We start from the raw sequence: 20586 nt of genomic DNA, 5'->3' as shown, positions 1-20586 counted from the left end.
TGATGCCTCAGCAGAAACAGATCTGTGAGAATCAGGAGAGCGTGGGTGAGTGAACCCCCTTGCAAACCTGGTTACACACGAGTGAAACAAATGTGTCCTTGGAAAAGCCCCCCTTCCTGACATTCTCCCCTTACTACCCAGGTGAAAATAGCTGCAATACAACAGACAGTTAAGCTTCACTCCAAAAGGGCATGTGTGTTTGTCTACCATACCATGTTTTCTCTGTCTTCTTTTCCTTTTTTTTAATTTTTAATCCTTTCGCAAACACCTTGATGTGAACCGCTGCCAGGTCAAATGCTACCCCTTGGCAGCAAGGGAACCCGAGGAGCAAATCTCCTCCCTCCACACCCGCTGGCAACAACCGGAGGAGAAAAATCTCGCTGAGCTCTCTGTGCCTTTCATGCAGGGAGGGCAGGCCATGGCCGAAGGCAGAGCCACCAATAAAAGCCTCCCCGGAGGACTTCTGCCCGCTCCCCCTGGAGCGTGACTGCCCGTCAGCACCTCCCTGCCGCTATCCGGCTCCTGCACTCAACACTCGCAGTGCTCCTCAGCGTCCAGCATCGGACACAGAGGAACCTCCGCTCCCCGCTCTCCGGCGAAGGCTCCACGCTCCCTGCCTCCCCCTGCAGCTGCGGCCGGCGGCTGCCCCGGAGTGCTCTGGCTGGGCCATTTGCACGGGGCTTCGGCCAGACGGGCGGCAGCTTCCCTCCAGCCTGCTGCAGTGACAGCAACAGCTCTGCTAAGACCACATGGCCACTTCTGGAAAAGTAAGGACAACTCATTTCCCGTCTTCCTTTCCGAGGTGCCCGGCTCTTGGGGAAATATTCTGCAAACGGCTCAGCCTGCGCACCTCTACTGCGCACCCAGTTTCTCTGACCTTGCTCCCCCAGCCCATCCAAACCCCTTTGAATTACACAAGCTTCTGCTTTCATACAACTGCACGTGTCGGTACCTGCGTTAGGTAGTGCATTCCTCTCCTGTTCTGCCCAGCAGCTCAGGAATGAACACACCGCGTCATACTGCTCTGAAAAACAGCCCCCGGCTCAGCCCCGCTCTGCGCTCCCGCTTTGGCAGGGAAAGAGCTCTTCAGAGGTGCAGCCTTGCAGCCACTCATCTCCGGCATTCAATCTTTTCCTTGGCAAAACCCCTTTCAAGCTGGAAGCTGAATTTTGACATCAAATCAGCTCTGGGGTGATTGGCTCGGGGTTTGAGAGATGCCACACACAAATCATCCCTTTGGTGTGGGAAAAAATTATCCAGTTGCCAGCGAGACAGGGATCGTTCCTTAACCCCTCTTAGGTACCTTCAGCCCAGTATTTTACAAGACCGACAGCAAAGCTTGTAACAGGCATTTCCACTGGTACTAGAAGTGCTGTCCTTCTGGCCTGAAGACACAAAAGCGCACGTGTTGCTGTCAAATCTGCCCAGTACACCAGAGTCTCTTTCCTTCAGGGATCTTCACCTACCAAAAATCAGCTTGGAACCCACTTGGTACTCACGTGGCAAAGAGGAGAGGGGCCAGAGCTGTCTTCACCTTCCCCTTAGCACAGACCAGCCAAAGGCTGGGCAGGGCATCGGCATCGGGTGCTGTCGGGAGGATGCCCCCCCGCAGGGCCGCAGCTCTCCCGTGCTGCAGCAGCTCGGCCCTGCTGCCCCGGGGCCACCCCCAGAGCCCTCTCCCACAGACACAAGGCAGGCAGGTTTTTCCAGGTCCACGTTCCCAGGGAAAACACAAGCCTTACCCTCTATGGATGGTCACTTCATCTTCGCATTTCACACCTCGCCGGTCTTCATTGAACACCACTTGGCTTTGCGTACAGCCGAGCGCTCCCGTGTTTCTGCTCTCCCACCGCATCCCACCCACCCAGCAAGTCCCCCAGGAAAGGGCACAGGACAGTTGTGCAGCTCCAGCAGCGCGTGCTCCAGTGCGCAGAGACACGCGCTGTGCAGCTCTGCTTTAGGTGATTGTAAGATGACCATCCCCGACCGTGCACCAAAGGCAAAAAATTCCCATGCAGCGTAATCTCCTCTCTTGCTTCCAGGTTATCAGATGCAGAGCTGCCGTTGCCTGGGCCGTGGGCAAGCCACTCTCTGTCGAGGAGGTGGAGGTTGCACCTCCAAAGGCAGGTGAAGTCCGTATCAAGGTAAAAACACGTTTCAATATTTTTTTTCTGCCTTGTGGGAATTGCTTTTCTTGTGGTTATACCTTGAATATACCTGTCAGAGATCTGTGTCCACTAATAGGCCTTAATTTTCCAGAGAAGCCCTGTAAAAAATCCTTCCACAAACTGGGTTAAACAGAGGCCAGGCCATTTCTAAAGCTCATTTGCTCTTTCTTCTCCAAACAGATTGTAGCCACTGGCATCTGTCGCACAGATGACCACATTTTGGAAGGTTGCTTTCCTAATGTGGATTTCCCAGTTATCCCTGGCCACGAAGGAGCTGGGATTGTGGAAAGCGTGGGAGAAGGAGTGACCTCTGTGAAACCAGGTAAGACACACGCACAAGCACACACCCAGGAGTCAGCTCTCAAAGCGGATGAGGCTGCCTAGAGCTCAGAAATTCCCCCCTGCTCCTGCGTCGGTGGCTCAAAACCTGAGTGCACACTCATTGCACTGGGCTGTCACATACACTTTGCTGGTCCATTCCCCACACGCACGAGTGGGGCTCTGAGCATCTCCTCCTGACAGAGAAAGCAGAGGGTTCGTGGTAGGATGCTGCCATCGGAAAGCTCAGCAGAGGCGTCCCAGCAGGCAGCACTCGGGGCCTGCTGAGCGAGAGGCACCTAACAGGGATCCGCTTTGTTGCAGGAGACAAAGTCATCCCCCTTTGCCTTCCACAGTGCGGGGAATGCAGCTTCTGCCTGAATCCCGAATCCAACTACTGCCTGAAGTCCCAGTGAGTTTGCTGCTTCTTCCCCTACACTTAAATGTGGTCGGCTGTCCGTCAACAAATCTGACAACCCCACGGGTGCTTTACTTGATGAACAACAAATGTATGCACCTCCCAACAGTGTCTCTGAACCACAAAACCTGCTGCCTGACAAGACCAGCCGGTTCACTTGCAAAGGGAAGCGGATCCACCACTTCCTGTGGGTCAGCACCTTTGCAGAATACACCGTGATCCCAGAGTACGCTGTTGCGAAGATAGATGCTGCTGCACCTCTGGACAAAGTCTGCTTGCTCGGCTGTGGGTTTCCCACAGGCTATGGGGCTGCCATCAACACCGCCAAGGTTGGTTTTCAGGCATGTCGAGCACAAGCACCTCACAGCCGCCCTCGCACCCTCACCAACCCTGTACAACAGAAACCTCCTCTTCACGCTGGAGACTCACAGGGCCCCATCTTGTGCAGGTAAAACCAGGCTCCACCTGCGCCATCTTCGGCGTCGGAGGAGTTGGCCTCTCTGTTGTCATGGGCTGCAAGGCGGCTGGAGCTTCCCGCATCATTGCCGTTGATATCAACAAGGACAAGTTTGCCAAGGCCAAGGAGCTGGGAGCCACCGAATGCATCAGTCCTCGGGACTTCAAGAAGCCCATCCAGGAGGTGCTCACTGAGATGACCGGCCATGGCGTGGACTACTCCTTTGAGGTCATCGGGCATGCGGATACCATGGTAGGTAGCATTTCAGCACGTGTCCTCCCTCCCAGCTCATTCACAGGCTCCCATCAGGGCAAAATTCACCCCAGCAGGCAGTTCCTTGCCTGCTGTCTGCACTGCTGGGCACATCTTTGCCCGGAAAGGCAGCCTATTGGCTTTGGGAGAAAACGATGTACGAGTCTCAGGACAGGCACTGAGCTATCCAAGATTACCAGGGAGGGGCAGATGACTGCACAGAAAGAATGCTTTTCTGACAAACTCATCAGCACGTTCTCTAATTCACCTGCCTGTGCCATCAGACTGCTGCCCTGGCCTCCTGCAATATGAACACTGGCGTCTGCGTGATGGTTGGGGTACTAGCTCCTGGTTCAGTGATTTCCATTGATCCTATGCTTCTGCTGTCTGGGCGTACATGGAAGGGGACTCTGCTCGGAGGTATGAAACTCAAGAAAACATTTTAGACATTTCCATCTTTTCCTTTCATGGTAGTTCCCAAATCATAGAATCACAGCATGGTTTGGGTTGGAAGAGACCTTCAAAGTCAAACCCCTCTGCTGTGCGCAGGGACATCTTGCACTAGAACAGGTTGCTCAAAGACTCATCCAACCTGACCTTGAACACTTCCAATGATGGCACATACACAACTTCTCTGGGCAATTTATTCCAGTGTCTTACCACCTGCATCATAAAAAATTTCTTCCTTGTGTCCAATCCAAATCTACCCTGTTTTTAAACATTGCTCCTTGTCCTGTCACTACAAGTCTTTGTAAAATGTCTCTCTCCATCTCTCTTATAAGCCCCCTTTAAGCATTGAAAGGCCACAATAAAGTCTCCCCAGAGCCTACTCTTCTCCAGGCTGAACAATCCCAACTCTCTCAGCTTTTCTTCATAGGAGAGGTGTCAGCCCTTTGACCATTTTCGTGGCCATTCTCTGGACCCGCTCCAAGAGATCCATGTGTTTGTTGTGTTGGAGGCTCCAGAGCTGGACACAGTACTCCAGGTGGGGTCTCACAAGAGTGGAGTAGAAGGGGAGAATCACCTCCTTCGACCTGCTGGCCATGCTTCTTTTTATGCAGCCCAGAATACAGTTGGCTTTCAGGGCTGCAAGTGCAAATTGCTGACTCATGTCCAATTTTTCACCCACCAGTACCCCCAAGTCCTTCTCTGCAGGGCTGCTCTTAATCCATTCATCCCCCACTCTATACTGATACCGGGAATTGCCCCAACCCAGGTGCAGGACCTTGCACTTGGCCTTGTTGAATTTCATGAGGTTCCCATGGGCCCACTCCTCAAGCCTGCCACGGATGACATCCCTTCCCTCAACTGCACCACTCAGCTTGGTGTCATCTGCAAACTTGCTGAGGGTGCACTCAATCCCACTGTCCATGTCACTGATGAAGATACTAAACAGTATTGGTGCCAGTACGAACCCCTGAGGAACACCACTTCTTACTGGTTTCCACTTGGACATCGAGCCATTGACTGTTTGGATGGGGCCATCCAGCCAATTCCTTACCCATCTAACAGTACACCCATCAAACCCACATCTCTCCAAAATAGCGGCAAGAATGTTGTGGGGGACCATATAAAAGGCCTTACAGAAGTCCGGGTAGATGACATCTGTAGATCTTCCCTTGTCCACTGATGCAGTCACTCCATCATAGAAGGCCACTAGGTTAGTCAGGCATGATTTGCCCTTAGTGAGCCATGTCACCTCCCTGTCTTCCGTATGTTTCAACATATCTTCCAGGAGAATCTGTTCCATAATCTTACCAGGCACGAAGGTCAGTAGTTGCCAGGGTCCTTCTTTCACCCGTTCTAAAAATGGGTGTGATGTTTCCCTTTCTCCAGTCACTGGGTGCTTCGCTTGACTGCCACAATGTTTTAAATGTGATGGAGAGTGGCATGGCAACTACATCAGCCAATTCCCTCAGGATCTGTGGGATGCATCTCGTCAGGTCCCATGGACTTACGTGTGTTCAGGTTCCTGAGGTGATCTCGAACATGATCTTCACTTCTGATGAGAAGGACTTCATTCCCCTGCCTTGAGGTTCAGGGACTTGAGAGATGTGGGAAGAGAGATTACCATTGAAAACTGAGGCAAAAAAATTGCTAAGTACCTCAGCCTTCTCCATGTCGGTTGTCACTAGTGTGTCTGTGGAACAGGTACCCTTCAGTGCGTATGAATAATTCTCCCCTTGAAAATGAGTTTTCCCATCTGAGCAACGTCCTCAGCTGTAGGACAAAAGATACTTTTCCTCATAGTCATTATTCACTAACCTCTTGGTCACCAAGAATATTTCAAGCTTGGCAATGTCCCAGGAAGCCTCTTTGAGAGGGCTTTCCAGAAAAAAAACCCACAACTAAACAGGGGCGCTGCATTTCCACTGTATAGATAGGCATGAAACATGCTAATAAACCTGTAACTATTTTATACAGTTCAACACACACAACAGTCTATGCTAACTGGAGACTAAAACAAGGACACAACCACTCTCCTCCGAAGGAGAGGAAAATTGCTCACAAGATAAAGGCACCAGTACTGGTCGCTCAGTCCTGACCCTACAGTATGTGTAGGAAGATCATAAATGTCCCATGAAAGCAATTCCTTGTTGCCCCACTAATACCTTCCTGTTGCACCTTCCTCTCTCCTTCCCCTACAAGACTCTTCTTCCCTCTTCCACTCTCTCGCTTTCCCTCATCCCCGCCCCTCCATCGCACACGTATCCGCTACCTGGCCTTTCAGGGGTGGCCACTCTCACACGGTCCCCTCGAGCCCCAGCGATTGATCTCAGCTTGCATTTCACTGCAGTGTAAGTGCTTCTGTCTTATGCCAGAGGAGGGGCTGGTGCAACTCAAGGATCTTCTCCTCCCTCCAGCTACACTCCCAGCTCAAAGAAGGGACCCTCTCATCTTTAGCCTCATCCTATTAATTTTCATGCATTCCAAGAAGTAGTTACCACACTTTACAAGGGTACCGCCTCACATATATTTTACAGGTCAGCACAGCCTGGTAGAGGGGACAAGCCCCTGGTCGACTCTAATATCCTGCTCAGAGGAGAGCTGCTACACTTGGCAAACATTACCTAACCAAAACAGCGTTTCTCCGATTATTCACTGCAGGTGCTTTCTCCCATTTCTAGATTGGAAGATGAGAGATTGTATCCCCAAATTAGTTTCCAGCTATTTGGAGAAGAAATTCAACTCAGACTTGCTGATCACGCACACGCTGCCGATCGCTAAAGTGAACGAGGGATTTGAGTTGTTACGTACAGGAAAAAGGTGAGACCCTGACTAGCAGGAGTGAGGTACAGCAAACGCCACCTCCACCTAAAATTCAAACAGTCCCAACACGGGCAGGCAGAGCATGCAATACTGCCTTCTCAAAAAGCATCCAAGCCTTTTGAGGAAGCAGGGCCCAGAGCCGTGTGTTGGGAAGATCTGCCGTAACCCAGAGGGAAGAGCCCACGCTCAGCTCAGGGAACTCTCCTGCTCACGGTTCAGCTCAGCAGAGATTCTGCGGCCCCGGCACTGCACTGAAGCCAGCACAGTCCCTCAGACACCACATCTCAGAGCACTGTTTGAAAGCACAGGACAGGTGAAAGAGAACGAGGAGTAAGGGGCATCCTTGGCGACAACAGCATAAAAGCCAAAGGAAGGAAGAACGTATCTTACAGCTGCAGCACAGAGCTTTGGGGAGCAACAAGGTGCCTTAGCTCCTGAGGGGTTCCCTTCAGCAGGGTTTTGAGGGCTGCCCCATTGCTGCACGTCTCATGCAACTGAGTTAGGAAGAGGCTGCATGAGAAAGAAGGCGGCCGGTCCTCAGGCAACGTGCCTGCCCCGCTGCCTGCTCCCGAACACCCGCAGCCACAGCACCTGTAACTCCTCCCTTCCTTTCCACTTTTCAGTATTCGCAGCGTCCTGCTCTTTTGAAGGACACAGGCACGGGAGGCCGAGCGGAGGGACCAGCGCAGCAGACCACCTGCCTTCTCGCCCAGCACCTCACTTCGTGGGGCGCAAGGAGACGAGAATGAGGAACTCGCCAACACGGGTGCCGCTGCCAGTGCTCCTGCTCCCGGCCGAGACTCCAAAGGATGCCTCTCCCGAGAAAACACTTTTACCAATAAAGGGTTTCAATCATCAGACTCGTCCCATGCAGTGCACTCAATCGACAGAGGTCCTACGGGGCAGGAGGAGCTCTTCTTCATACCACAGGTCCTTCCATCACACCCCTTGTTTCAGCAGCAAACAACTGCCTTTGCCCCCTCCACTGCTGCTGTCTCCCACCTTCACCCACTTTACACACGTATGCCCACACGTCTCTGCCCCCAACTCAGCTGGGTGAATGCTGCAACCTCAACCAAAGTACGGCAGTGAAACGACAGTTGCTGCTGCTGCTGTTCTCTGGTCTCACTCACAGGACCAAAATGTCTTTTGCTACATGAGGTTACCCTCAGGTAAAAGCTGTCACTCCAGCCCCTTTCATTTAAACATGAGGTTTTCTTATCACATTACTTTGTCCTATTCTCTCCTAATTTTCCCTTCTTCAATTCACATTTGTCGTCTTTAGATCCTCTGGCCTCCTGAGCTCAGTCTGGTGGCTTTTCTCCTGATCTAGTTTTGTTCTTGATAACAACCTCAGAGAAACATACAGATTGGAACTAGGAGGAGAAATTACAAGTGCATTTGTGTGCCACGATGCGTAAAAGTGAGTTCTAGGGGTACTATACCTAGACTTTCAGAAAGTAAAAAGCAAAATTCTCCTTACATTGCAGTAGTGCAATTCAATAGTAGCTACCAGGATCACAACCTGGATCACAAACTAAATTTGTTCTGTGCACAAAAGGAAATGCAAGGATACGATCCTTATGGGTCCCTTCCAGCTTGAGATATTCTAGGATTCTATGATTCTATGATAGCATGGACTCAAAATTAGCAATTGCTGTAAGATTCCTGTTCTCTATTTTAACACATTTTTACCCTCATTCTCCTTCACTAGGGTGAATAGAATCAATTGTACATGTTTAATAGACCTTTATCAATATTTTTGTTATATCTCTTCAGTGTATAATATGTCAGGGTGGATCTAACTCTCACATTCCTTACATCATTTGCCTCCTGCCCCTTCCATTTTGTATGAGGTACACAATATCTTTGTTCTAATGGAAATTAAAGCGACAGGGCACCTTAAAGAATAGTGAATTATCAATCTTGCTAACAAATGCAAAGCCATATCTGCTAGGATATGATCTAGTTTGTTCTTCATAGTAGAAGTGCAAAGATTGTCTCTGAAACTGGTGTCCAGTTACACTGAAGACAAAAATTTAATGCTGAGGCATTAATAAAGGCATTAATATCTGCCTTTGTCTTTTAATTAAAAATTATTGAAGGGTTTGAACTACTGCAGGCAGGGGAAAAGATAAGATTTGTACTTAGCCCTCGTAAGTGCATTTCAGTCTATTCCACAAAGTGATTTCTGTCAACTATTCTTCCATTTTTCCACCACTTTGATACAGACAAGAAACGAACATAATGCACAGAGAAGGCCAGAACACTGACTACCAAGATAAAGACAAAGACCTTGAGGCCTGTGCCTGTCTGTACAAATATCTGACCTAACAGATCAGTTATTAAAACTTGCCTGACACGTGAACACATATAGCAAGTCAGGATATGAATTATTGTTTAACACAGATACACAGTATCTGTCATTAAAAAGTTAATCATTAAATCCATGCCTACTGACATACAAGTTTGATTTTATTTTCCCTCTATTAATTGGATAAGAAAAAAACCATCCTCCACAAAGCTGCACAGCAACAGGATCTCAGTATCAACTCCCCCCCATATTCACATACATTTCAAATGTTTTGCAGAGATGCCAGCTACCCATGGCACCTCACAACTGCAAGCAGGGCAGTCAGCAATTCTGAAATCTATGTTGTCTTCACATCAATGTTGGGTTTGCAAGTTTGATGGAGAAGAGCATCACATGGATGTTTTAAGGAAAAATAATATTACACATTTGAAACACCTTTTTACAACGATTTTGTAGGCTATAAGCTCAACAGCAGAGACTGAACATGTCCTAAGAGGCATGAAATACCAGTACATGTAGCACTGTTCATATTTATGTCCTTATGTGTAAGATGAAAACATAAGCCATATGTATGGAATGTTATCTAGAAAGCAGTTGAATTATTTCATTATCTATCACAGTATTTGTAAAATTTGTTGTTCTAGACTTCAAACACTAGCAACCATATGGGATATCAGCCATACAGCATTTGTCCTCTGGAGTTGCTCTCCAACTCTTGCACAATGTAGAAAACTGAATGGTAATCAAAACCAATTAAAATAAGGCTCAAAAGCTGTGTAAAGTGGGTCTGTCTGAACAGCTTAAAGGATATTTTTGTTTTCAGCTAAGCACTTAAACATCAGTCCACTTTCAAAGTGGAGTGAAGATTGCAAAGCACATGAAAGCAACTAATCCTGGAGAAGAACCACATCTTTGCTCCACCAAATCTGGTGAGTGAACTGACAGGATAACAGGCATGAAGGACATCTGAATCACTCGTAGAGCTCAGTGTCCTAAGCATGAGTCTACAGAGTAATGCCTTCCTGATTTATGAATGCTGCATTTTTTTTCTGATCAGAACTAATCTTTTTTGCATCCTAACGTTAACAGATGTCTCTTGATTTTTTAAAAATATTACTATCAGTATATCTATCATTTTGTTCAACAGCTAAAGAGTTGAGTTCTGCTCACTATAGCATTCTAAATGGTTCCTGATCCGAGAAGGGTTTTTATGTCATTATTGGTAGTCTTCTAGGAAATTATCCCATTCCTTAGGTATACAAAAACGTGCTGTCAGCCACACGGAATGAGAATTCCTTTCTAGTGGACAGGCCTTTTCTAGTCTATAATTTCCTTCTACACTAGAGCTGGTGGGATCATGAAGGTCCTCAAGGCTGAATTAGGCACGTGGAAACGTACTTTCATTACAGACAACAGGAATTCTTACACAGCAGGCCCAGAAATGGGAGAGGGACGGGCAGAAGGATGAACTGGCTTTCAGTGCTAACCGGCTTTTCAGTGGGCTAAGCAGTTAAGGGTGAAGAAAAACGGAAGCATGGAGCAGAGAGGTAGGGAGAGAACACAGGTATAAAGAGATACAACACCTGAGCAAAGATTTTTATTTTAAGTTGAAAAAAGCTCTCATTGCTTTTTCTAAGAACATGCAAAATTTCAAAGCTATAATCAATATATGGCATTTCTGACATGCTGGGGTCAAGTTCACATGTGTGACTAGGAAAAACTGATTATCTTTACTGGCATTTAACCATATCATCTCCATTTTTAACCTCTTCATCCATCATCCTTCTGTTCCTTTTATCAGTCTCTCCTTGGCAGCAGCTTAAAGTTGAGTATATGATAAGTCTAGTGATTCTAGCTGGTTGCCAAAGTACACATAACAACCATGCGTATTCAATATTTTAATGTGTGGCATTTCTTTCCAGAGAAGCAATGGGAAGGACACATTGCTCTTTGGAGTGGTTTCCAAACTTACCTGTTTCAGCTACAATTCTATTTTAATCAATTTTATTGCTCAGTTTCTTTGAAATAACAAAAAGACCATCTCTTCTAGAATATAAATGCAGACTCAGCAGTCTAAAACTACCATCAATAAAACACCAGTAGATTTATGCAAGATATATTTTAACCCAGAAAAATATTTAATACTCTGTCCCAGCAAATAGTTTATATGGGCAATGAGCCCATATATGAGATTGCAAAAATCAAAAGGAAACAAATGGGTTTGCTCCATAACATGTACATGAAGCATCGGAGTATCAAACATTGTTCTCTACTGATGCTTACGTACTGTTGGAGGTGAATATAGAGAGTACCCAGCCCTGAACAGACCATCACTTAGAATATTTTCGTTTTCTGTTTGAGTATTTGCGACTCTGTACTGTTTTCTTATACTTGAGAGATGACAATTACACACCATTTCTCATCAAGTGTCCCCTTTCCAGGTCTTTCACATTGTAGAAGTAATACAAACACAAATGTCAATCAATCTTTGCTTCTAGAACCATGTAAACTAGCACTATGTAAATGTAGTATGTTATCTGAAAAATCTTTTGGCATTTATTTTAAGTCGAATACTCTGAGCTCTGACTGACACAAATGTTACGATAGCCATGCCAGATACTCCAGCAGGGGATATCAATATTTTAAATACAACCCAGTTCCCATAAAAATCCAAAACATCATAAGATTGTTGTCATTTACACCACCGCTTTAGAGAAACTGAGGGACATGTGCACTTCTAGCAATATCATTCATATCAATGAAATGGTAAGCAGATAAATCTCTTGCGACGCTGATCAAATGTTTACTTAATAAAACTCTGCGTCGAGCACCTGTGTTTGTGAAAGAACCTAGTTCTCATAAATTCATTTCAGTCTCCTACAGGAGAAGAAAAGCCTGCTTGGGGCATCCAAGTCATAAGCAAGAAACCAATAATTACATGTGTACATAGTATCTCTGTTTCACAGAAATTATTTATAGAACAGTACCACAGAAACAGCCACCTCATATATTTTACAATGGAAATCCTTGGAAGTGCCCACTACAATGAGTACAGCTCTCAGTAGCATTGTTTACATTTTATTTGTATATAACACATTTTTCTCCTATAGAACAGGCAGCAGAATCCTGGCTGGAAACACAGGTTTCATGCTCCAAGTGAACTGGAAGAAAAACATCTCCCAGAGGCAGAAAATATTCCCTTGTTTACCCAGCACCATTACCAGGCAGCACTAACAACAATATTAGTATGGAAACTGAGGCAAATTATATCCAAGTTACCTATACTGTGCATGGATGGCTTGTGTTGTAGCTCCTGGCAGGACTGCAGATACAGCTCTAACTGCATCACATTCAGATGGACCCTCCTGCGTTTCAGTTTGTGCCCATTGCTTCTGGTCCTGTCACCGGGCACCTCTGACAAGAGCCTGGCTCTGTCCTCTTTGCACCCTCCCTCCAGGTATTTGTACACATGGATGAGATCCCCTAAGCCTTCTCTACTCTGTGCTGAACAGTCCCAGCGCTCAGCCTTTCCTCATGGGAGAGACGCTCCAGGCCGCTAATCCTCTTTGTGGCCCTTTACTGGAGTCTCTCCAGAATGTCCGTGTCTCTCTTGTACTGGGGAGCCCAGAACTGGACCAGCACTCCAGATGTGGCCTCACCAGTGCTGAGTAAAGGGGAAGGATCCCCTCCCTCGACCTGTTGGCCATACTTCATCTAATGCAGCCCAGGACACCGTTAGCCGCCTTTGCCTCAAGGGCACACTGCTGGCTCATGTTTGACTTGGTGTCCACCAGGACCCCCAGGTCTTTTTCTACAAAGATGCTTTCCAGTTGGGCGGCTCCCAGCATGTACTGGTGCATAGGATTCTTCCTCCCCAGGTGCAGGACTTTGCAATTCCTCTTGTTTAACCCAATGAGACAAAGGACAGCATGTCTTTTCAAACCTAAGCAATAGCAATTTCCCTTTAGTTTTTATTTAGAGACTCTGGCATACAGTATTTCAAGTGAATCCAAGGGAAATAAAAAGAAAGTCACACTGCAAGTACATTTTTCAATTACTCTGGAAAAACTATGAACCACAACGTTTTACTGAAGCATTATTCTTTTCCTATAATGCCAGATTCTAGTCTTAGCCGTGCTATTAGTCTGGTGTGAGATCAGACTTTGGTTATTGGTTATTGGTATCAAAACATCTTCTTCCATGGTTTTTGAGAACCATGAAGGTGCGTATTGTAGAAATTAACCAGTTAGAGCTAATACACAGAATACAGAAATTACACAAAGCAGCTCACTTAGCTAGGTTAGTTATTACATAAAGTAGCCAAACAACAATAATTTATCTCTTGCACATACATGTTAGCTTCAGTTTTCAGATATTTGAGACTAAATTACCATGATGAACAACAAGTAAAGAAATTCTGGAAAACCATGTTCAAGGACAATGAATTCAAACTGGAAGAGATGCAAAGGCATGCTACTAGCAGGGCCAAAGAAAAGAAAGCCATGGTGACAAAAGAAACTATAAGTGTGTGGCTCACCTAGTCTAACAAAAGGGAGGGTAAAAGGATATGGCTACCTTCCAAAAATAAATTAAGGGTATAAACACTAAACAAGGGGAAAACTTTTTGCGGTAAATGGCATTGTTTGCACAGGAACAACTGGGGAAAAGTAGCCTAGAAATTAAAAGAAGACTAATCAGATCAAACTATCATAAATAATCTTAACGGCAGTAAACCCCCCTATTTTTAATACTGAACATGTCAGGTTTATGATAAGGGCTATATGATACAGTTCCTGTAGCAGCAAAGGAATAGACTCAGATTTATTGCAATTGCATCTTACGTTCAAATAGAACATTTCATATAAGAAATCTACCCAGCCCCTCAGGCATGTCATGTGGTGCACAACACTCATATAGAGATCTGCTGCTGTTCCAGGCACTGCTCCATTGATAGCATCCTGCCTGAACAGCTGTGCAGGGTGACACATCTCTGGAGCACATGTGTTGCAGTGAAGGTCTTCGCTGATTCCTGTGAGTTCGGAATGGAAATATACTAAGCACGTACTTATTTCTCCCAATTCCCTTTCCTTCCTTCTACATTTGCTGTGTGATTAAAGTTTTACAAAGCCTAAAGAGAAGCCTAGCAACCATCTAGATAAGCAGCAGAAGCAGAGGCAACTCTTCCTTCAACAACCACTTAAGTTTTATATCTGTGAATAAGCCCTTTGCATGCACATTTCTAATGCAAATGGCTTTCTCCAGAGGTGGCAGTTGCTCTAACTCAGAGCACCCAGGTACCTTGCCATACAAGCAACGCTTCATAAGGAACAGAATTAAAAAGAAAAGCATTAAGAGCAATTACTCACTGACTTACTTAGCTATACCAAAATTTGTATTTAAAAATATTCTATTTAAAAATACACCTGTTACATGATCAATGTCTAAGCCATTGATCTGGATTCTGTTCTGCGGCGAACAAGTCAAATTGTAACAGCTGAAATCTTGGTAATGTTTTTACTTGAATTGGATTTTCTGCTGCAACACTTAGGACTGCTTGGTTTGAATAGTTGCTACTGATTGTTACAGACATTGAGGAGTCAATTATAGTCCTAGTCTGGATCACATAGTTTAAAGAACAAGATGAGGCAGTGTCAATTAAATTCCTCATCAGATCACCACATATTCTGATCAATTCTCACCATATGCCAGGAAAAAATAAACTCTTTAAAGAAAGCAATTTCATGTGATTGTACAACATCATCTTACAGCACAGATAAAACATGGCAGAAATGTAAGGATGCTTTTATCTTCATACACGAGTTGCATGAAATATAAACATGGTCACCAACTTCAGTGGGAAATTACATGCCTTTGATACTTGCAGGTACAAAACCCCCTACTTTCCTTATAGAATTCCTCACAAGTATTAGGACCTAGGCTAATTCTTTTTCAGAATTCTCAATTTCATATTTTGACCTGTACCTTAGAGATATCAGTTACCTTCATTTTTGTTTTACTTGGAGGTAACATTCCTTTTTCTCAGTGAAAGAGAACGTTTCACAGACGTGTCAGTAACAACATTACTAGGAGCTTTATGCCAGTACTAACCTGATAATATTACCCAAGTCATATTACCCAAAGTTTGCACAAACTGAGATTCCTTATTCCGGAACAAACACAGCACAAATTTGCTTTGAACGTAATTAAACATTTGCAATAAAGGCTGGTTATCTCTTGAAAACATCCTTTATAATAAAGTTGCTGACAGATTTTCTGCTCTATAGGGTTTAATAAATGCAGGAAGGGTCTTACTTTGTTTTAATTTTGGTAAGGATTATAGGAGTGTACTTATTTTTTCTTTTGGCTTTCTTCACATCCTTTGGGCTTTGCATGCTAACGCAAGACAAAGAAAGTCATCTGTTGTACATCAGTGTATCTGTTTCAGTAAACAGATGTGTTTCAATAGAAATGCATATAATTTTTATCATCTTATCTTTATCGCCAGAATAGTATTAACGGCATCTCTTGTCAGCCAGTATTTTGCTATTCAAATCTCTGTAGTTCCTTTTCTTGCTTTGAGGAGGAATTCATCCCCCTTAGCAACTAAGCACTGAGGCTTATATTTATGTACTTTATCCATGTATAGTTGGTGATAAGCAGATGATAATGTGTTTTGGCTTTCACATGCAAAATTTATGATTCCATTATGTTACATCTGTGTTTATTTACTGAACCAGTGCTAAAGCTTTTATGTGAACTTAAGTAAATTTCTTGAAGGCTTCCAGGGCCTTCCAGGTGTATGTCCCAAACATTAATTCTTAAAGAAATAATGGAGATTTTTAAAAATCCCTAGATTATTAAAAAAAATTGTGATAAAAGAGAGCGGGGTTACAATGGCATAGTCTGAATTTCTCAGGTGAAATCTTACTGAGAAAGTCTGTTCAAATGGAGAAAACTGTAACTGGCACCTAACTCACAGCAAAAATGGCCTTTTCTCTGTTCTGAAGGAAATAATAATAATAATAATTTATTAACAACACAATAGAACTTACTCATGCTACAGCGTTATACTAACGTTTGCAGTAGCAATTTTCAGAAACTTGGTTGATGTATTGTCATTTCTTTTGCATTTTTGAGGGGTTTAGACTAAATGTTTTGTTTGGTACAAACCATCACTGACTTAAGTTCAGCTCCGAAACAGGACATGCATGGAGTTTAGATACTTGCATTCGAAAGCAACATCCAAAAAACCCCTTTATTCCCTAATAGGCTGGAAGAGCAGGCACCTAACTTCAGTATAGCCTATTCCAGTTTTGATCTGACAGTTCTCAGGTTTGCATTTTCGCCAGAACTGCCCCAGTTCCACAGGTTCCTCCACTGAAAAAGCATTCCTCTACCAATGCGAAGTCACTCAGTAGTCCTACATAGGACCTGCTAGTCCTTGTCCAAGACCAAGGGCACATCATGCTAGGCACTCTGAATACAGAATAGAAATGCATCCTCTGCCCTACAGAGTTGTACTGGGTCTGGCGAGGATGGAGTTAACTTTCTTCGTAGCAGCCCATATGGTGCTGTGTTTTACAGCTGTGACCAAAATAGCGTTGGTAAGACACCAATGTTTTAGCTATTGCTGAGCAGAAACTGAATATTTTGTTGTCCTATCTTATGAGTCTATCAGCTTGGATGCATTTAAACAGAAAAAAGAAAAAAAAAGATGCATCTTCAAATGCTCCAAGAAAATCTCATTCCCGCCACTAATTCGTATCTGAAAAGGAAAATTAACATGCAGTCAACGATGCTATGTATTTCCACAGCTTTAGAATCATAGAATCATAGAATCATTAAGGTTGGAAAAGACCTCTAAGATCATCGAGTCCAACTGTCAACTCAACACCACCATGCCCACTAAACCATGTCCCTAAGCGCCACATCTACACGTCCTTTAAATACTTCCAGGGATGGTGACTCAACCATTTCCCTGGGCAGCCTGGTCCAAGGCTTTCAGTAAAGAAATTTCTCCTAATGTCCAGCCTAAACCTCCCTTGGCGCAACTTGAGGCCATTTCCTCTCATCCTATCGCTAGTTACTTGGGAGAAGAGACCAACACCCACCTCGCTACAACCTCCTTTCAGGTAGTTGTAGAGCGCGATGAGGTCTCCCCTCAGCCTCCTCTTCTCCAGGCTAAACAACCCCAGTTCCCTCAGCCACTCCTCATAAGACTTGTGCTCCAGGCCCTTCACCAGCTTCGTTGCCCTTCTCTGGACACACTCCAGCACCGCCATGTCCTTCTTGTAGTGAGGGGCCCAAAACTGAACACAGGATTCGAGGTGCGGCCTCACCAGTGCCGAGTACAGGGGCACGATCACCTCCCTGCTCCTGCTGGCCACACTACTTCTGATACAGGCCAGGATGCCGTTGGCCTTCTTGGCCACCTGAGCACACTGCCGGCTCATGTTCAGCCGGCTGTCAACCAGCACCCCCAGGTCCTTTTCCTCTGGGCAGCTTTCCAGCCACTCTTCCCCAAGCCTGTAGCGTTGCATGGGGTTGTTGTGGCCGAAGTGCAGGACCCGGCACTTGGCCTTGTTGAACCTCATACAGTTGGCCTCGGCCCATTGATCCAGCCTGTCCAGGTCCCTCTGCAGAGCCTTCCTGCCCTCCAGCAGATCAACACTCCCGCCCAGCTTGGTGTCGTCTGCAAACTTACTGAGGGAGCACTCGATCCCCTCGTCCAGATCGTTGATAAAGATATTGAACAAGACTGGCCCCAGAACTGAACACCGGGAACGTAGCCTGTGACCGGCCGCCAACTGGATTTAACTCCGTTCACCACAACTCTCTGGGCTGGGCCGTCCAGCCAGTTTTTTACCCAGCAAAGAGTGCACCTGTCTAGGCCATGAGCCGCCAGCTTCTCTAGGAGAATGCTGTGGGAGACGGTGTCAAAGGCCTTACTGAAGTCCAGGCAGACCACATCCACTGCCTTTCCCTCATCCACGAGGCGGGTCACCCGGTCATAGAAGGAGATCAGGTTGGTCAAGCAGGACCTGCCTTCCATGAACCTCTGCTGGCTGGGCCTGATCCCCTGGTTGTCCTGCACATGCCTTGTGACTGCCTTCACGACGAACTGCTCCATAATCTTTCCCGGTACTGAGGACAGGCTGACAGGCCTGTAGTTCCCCGGATCCTCCTTCCAGCCCTTCTTGTAGATGAAGTTAGTGTGAATTTATCTGTGTCAAGGACAATTCAGCAAAGAGCAAGGGAAGAAAACTTCCCCAAATTTCTCTTCAGCATGAGGACAGTTTCTACAGGGATACAAAAAAGCTACTGAGCCAATCAATTAAACTATCACTTTCATAGCCTGCCAAAGGAGAGCAATGCTACTAAGCTGATGAACAGCCCACAGCGGTAGTATTGCCCAAAGCTCTAATGGAACAGGAACATCTCAAAACAGTAAGTGAATACTATACATACCCAAGTTCCACATACCAATATTTTGTGTTTGTGGGTTGGGCTTTTTTCTCAAGTTTAAAACAAACATTTATGTGGTTGATTTTCTTTGTCGCAGCAATTGAGCTGTCCTCATTTTCTAAGGATTGATCTCAAATTTTTGAAGACTTTTACTTGAACTTAAGCCGTATTTTTGGCTGTTCTCATTGTTTAACAAATTGATTTAATATTTAATAACTATGTATTAAGAATGTATTTAAGAAAGCTCACACAAATATGGAATGGTAGCATTGAAAGGTAATGAGGGACAGTACCTAGCACTGTATTATTTGAAGCATATTATATAAAGCAGTAGATAACTTTCTTATTATCATGTAACATTTATACACGCATACATGGATGTGGTTTCATTTCTGCAAATGCTGTTGTACTTTTAATATATTGCCAGCACCAAGTCCCACAGCACAACCGTGCAAAATCTTCCCCGGAGAACAGGATTGCCACTGAGAGCGGGTCATTCTACCACAGACCCTTCTTTCGGTGCTGAACATTGGACCCATAACACTGTAATGCCTTTTGACCTCTTTTGAGCAACTCGTATCCCAGTCCATAGCCCTTTGAGCTTCTGGAAACCCTTCAGCATGATCAGCAATTACACAGCACATCATGAATTCACAAATGAGTTATCAAAGGTTAACAAATTCCATCTTGTCTGTCAATTTACAGTAACTTCTGCACATAGAACTCACTTTGTCCTGCTATGAAAGTTACCTATAATTCTCTTAACTACTTTTTAAGCATAAAACAATAAGACTGCAGGTAATGAGATAACACCAAAATAATTCGTTAAATGTTTTAATTGAGTTCTAGCACTTCCCTACCAAGAAAACACTACAAGAAGTTCCTCCCAATAATATGTTTCCCTACTACTGCATGTGTGTCTGCGCAGCCTTAATTTTATACTAGTGACAAGTCTCAAAAAAAGTAATCAATTAGCCTAGTAACTCTGTAATAAATATAAACACAAAAATAGATTTGTGCAAGATTGGGACAAAAAAAATTTTCTTTTTTGAAAAAAATCTAAACCTAGATGAAAACAAAATTTGATTGCTATAAAATAACTGCCTTAAGTCAATTGTAACTTGCACTTTACCAATCATTTTGAACTGTTGCTACATGAAAAATTGTGTAAGCACTCCTGAATAGTGATGAGTTCTGTCATTACAGCAGTGCCACCTGGTGATTACCTTTCACTGCTTTCTCTGCATACTGCCGATCAACTTCTGAACATGCTGGAAGAGTGGGATTTCTGCACAGCTCAAGTATCTGCCCGCAACAGACATCCATGGCCGAGGTTTGCCCTGTGCACAGTGGTGTGCGGGGGCACACGCGTGTGCAGCCGACAGCTCCACGGAACCTTCTGCCATCCTCATTGCTAAGCTCTGCTACCAGCCGCGACGTGACAAGTGCCAGTGGGAAGCTGTTCAGCTGCCCTTTCCTCCAGCCAGCGAAGGCGTTACTGCTAACTTTCCAGTAACTTGGAGATTCTCCTGCTCCTTTGATAAGGATCACTAACTGGGCAAGACTTCAAATTTCAGCAGATAATTAGAGAGCTCCTCAAATTCTGCTTGATTCCTAAAACATCACTGGTTTCACAGCTGACCAAATAATTATGTTTGAAAGACTAGCAAAGACATTTATACATATCAGAAGAAAATGCTGTCAAGTGCAAGCAAGGAGGTGCCAGCATAACCCTTCACCCACTTTTATCTTTAAAATTTCGCTTGCATAGTTAGTTTAAGATTAACATATCAGAATCAGCACATAAAAGATCAGCTTTTTGTGTTTTATTTAATTTTCAATGAAAGCAAATACCTGAGACTATTTAATCACAAAATTCCCCAAATGACTTATTTCCATATCTAAAATATTAAAAATCTTTCAG

At 44.9% G+C, this 20586-nt stretch overlaps 1 protein-coding gene across 1 annotated transcript; it reads left to right on the top strand.

Moving 5' to 3' along the window:
* Nucleotides 1-469: 469 nt before the first annotated feature.
* On the top strand, nt 470-7738 carry LOC142082037 (alcohol dehydrogenase 1). Its single transcript, XM_075149589.1, has 9 exons — nt 470-767; nt 2043-2144; nt 2349-2490; nt 2811-2898; nt 3014-3233; nt 3353-3613; nt 3898-4033; nt 6742-6880; nt 7507-7738. The coding sequence occupies exons 1-9, from the start codon at nt 750-752 to the stop codon at nt 7529-7531; spliced, it is 1131 nt and encodes a 376-aa protein (XP_075005690.1). The 5' UTR covers nt 470-749; the 3' UTR covers nt 7532-7738.
* Nucleotides 7739-20586: the final 12848 nt, after the last annotated feature.

The sequence above is a fragment of the Calonectris borealis genome, chromosome 4 (genome assembly GCF_964195595.1).
Source record: "Calonectris borealis chromosome 4, bCalBor7.hap1.2, whole genome shotgun sequence".
In the NCBI taxonomy this organism is placed as follows: domain Eukaryota; kingdom Metazoa; phylum Chordata; class Aves; order Procellariiformes; family Procellariidae; genus Calonectris; species Calonectris borealis.
Note: the sequence above shows the minus strand (reverse complement) of the source record. Positions and strands in the feature narration are given on the sequence as shown.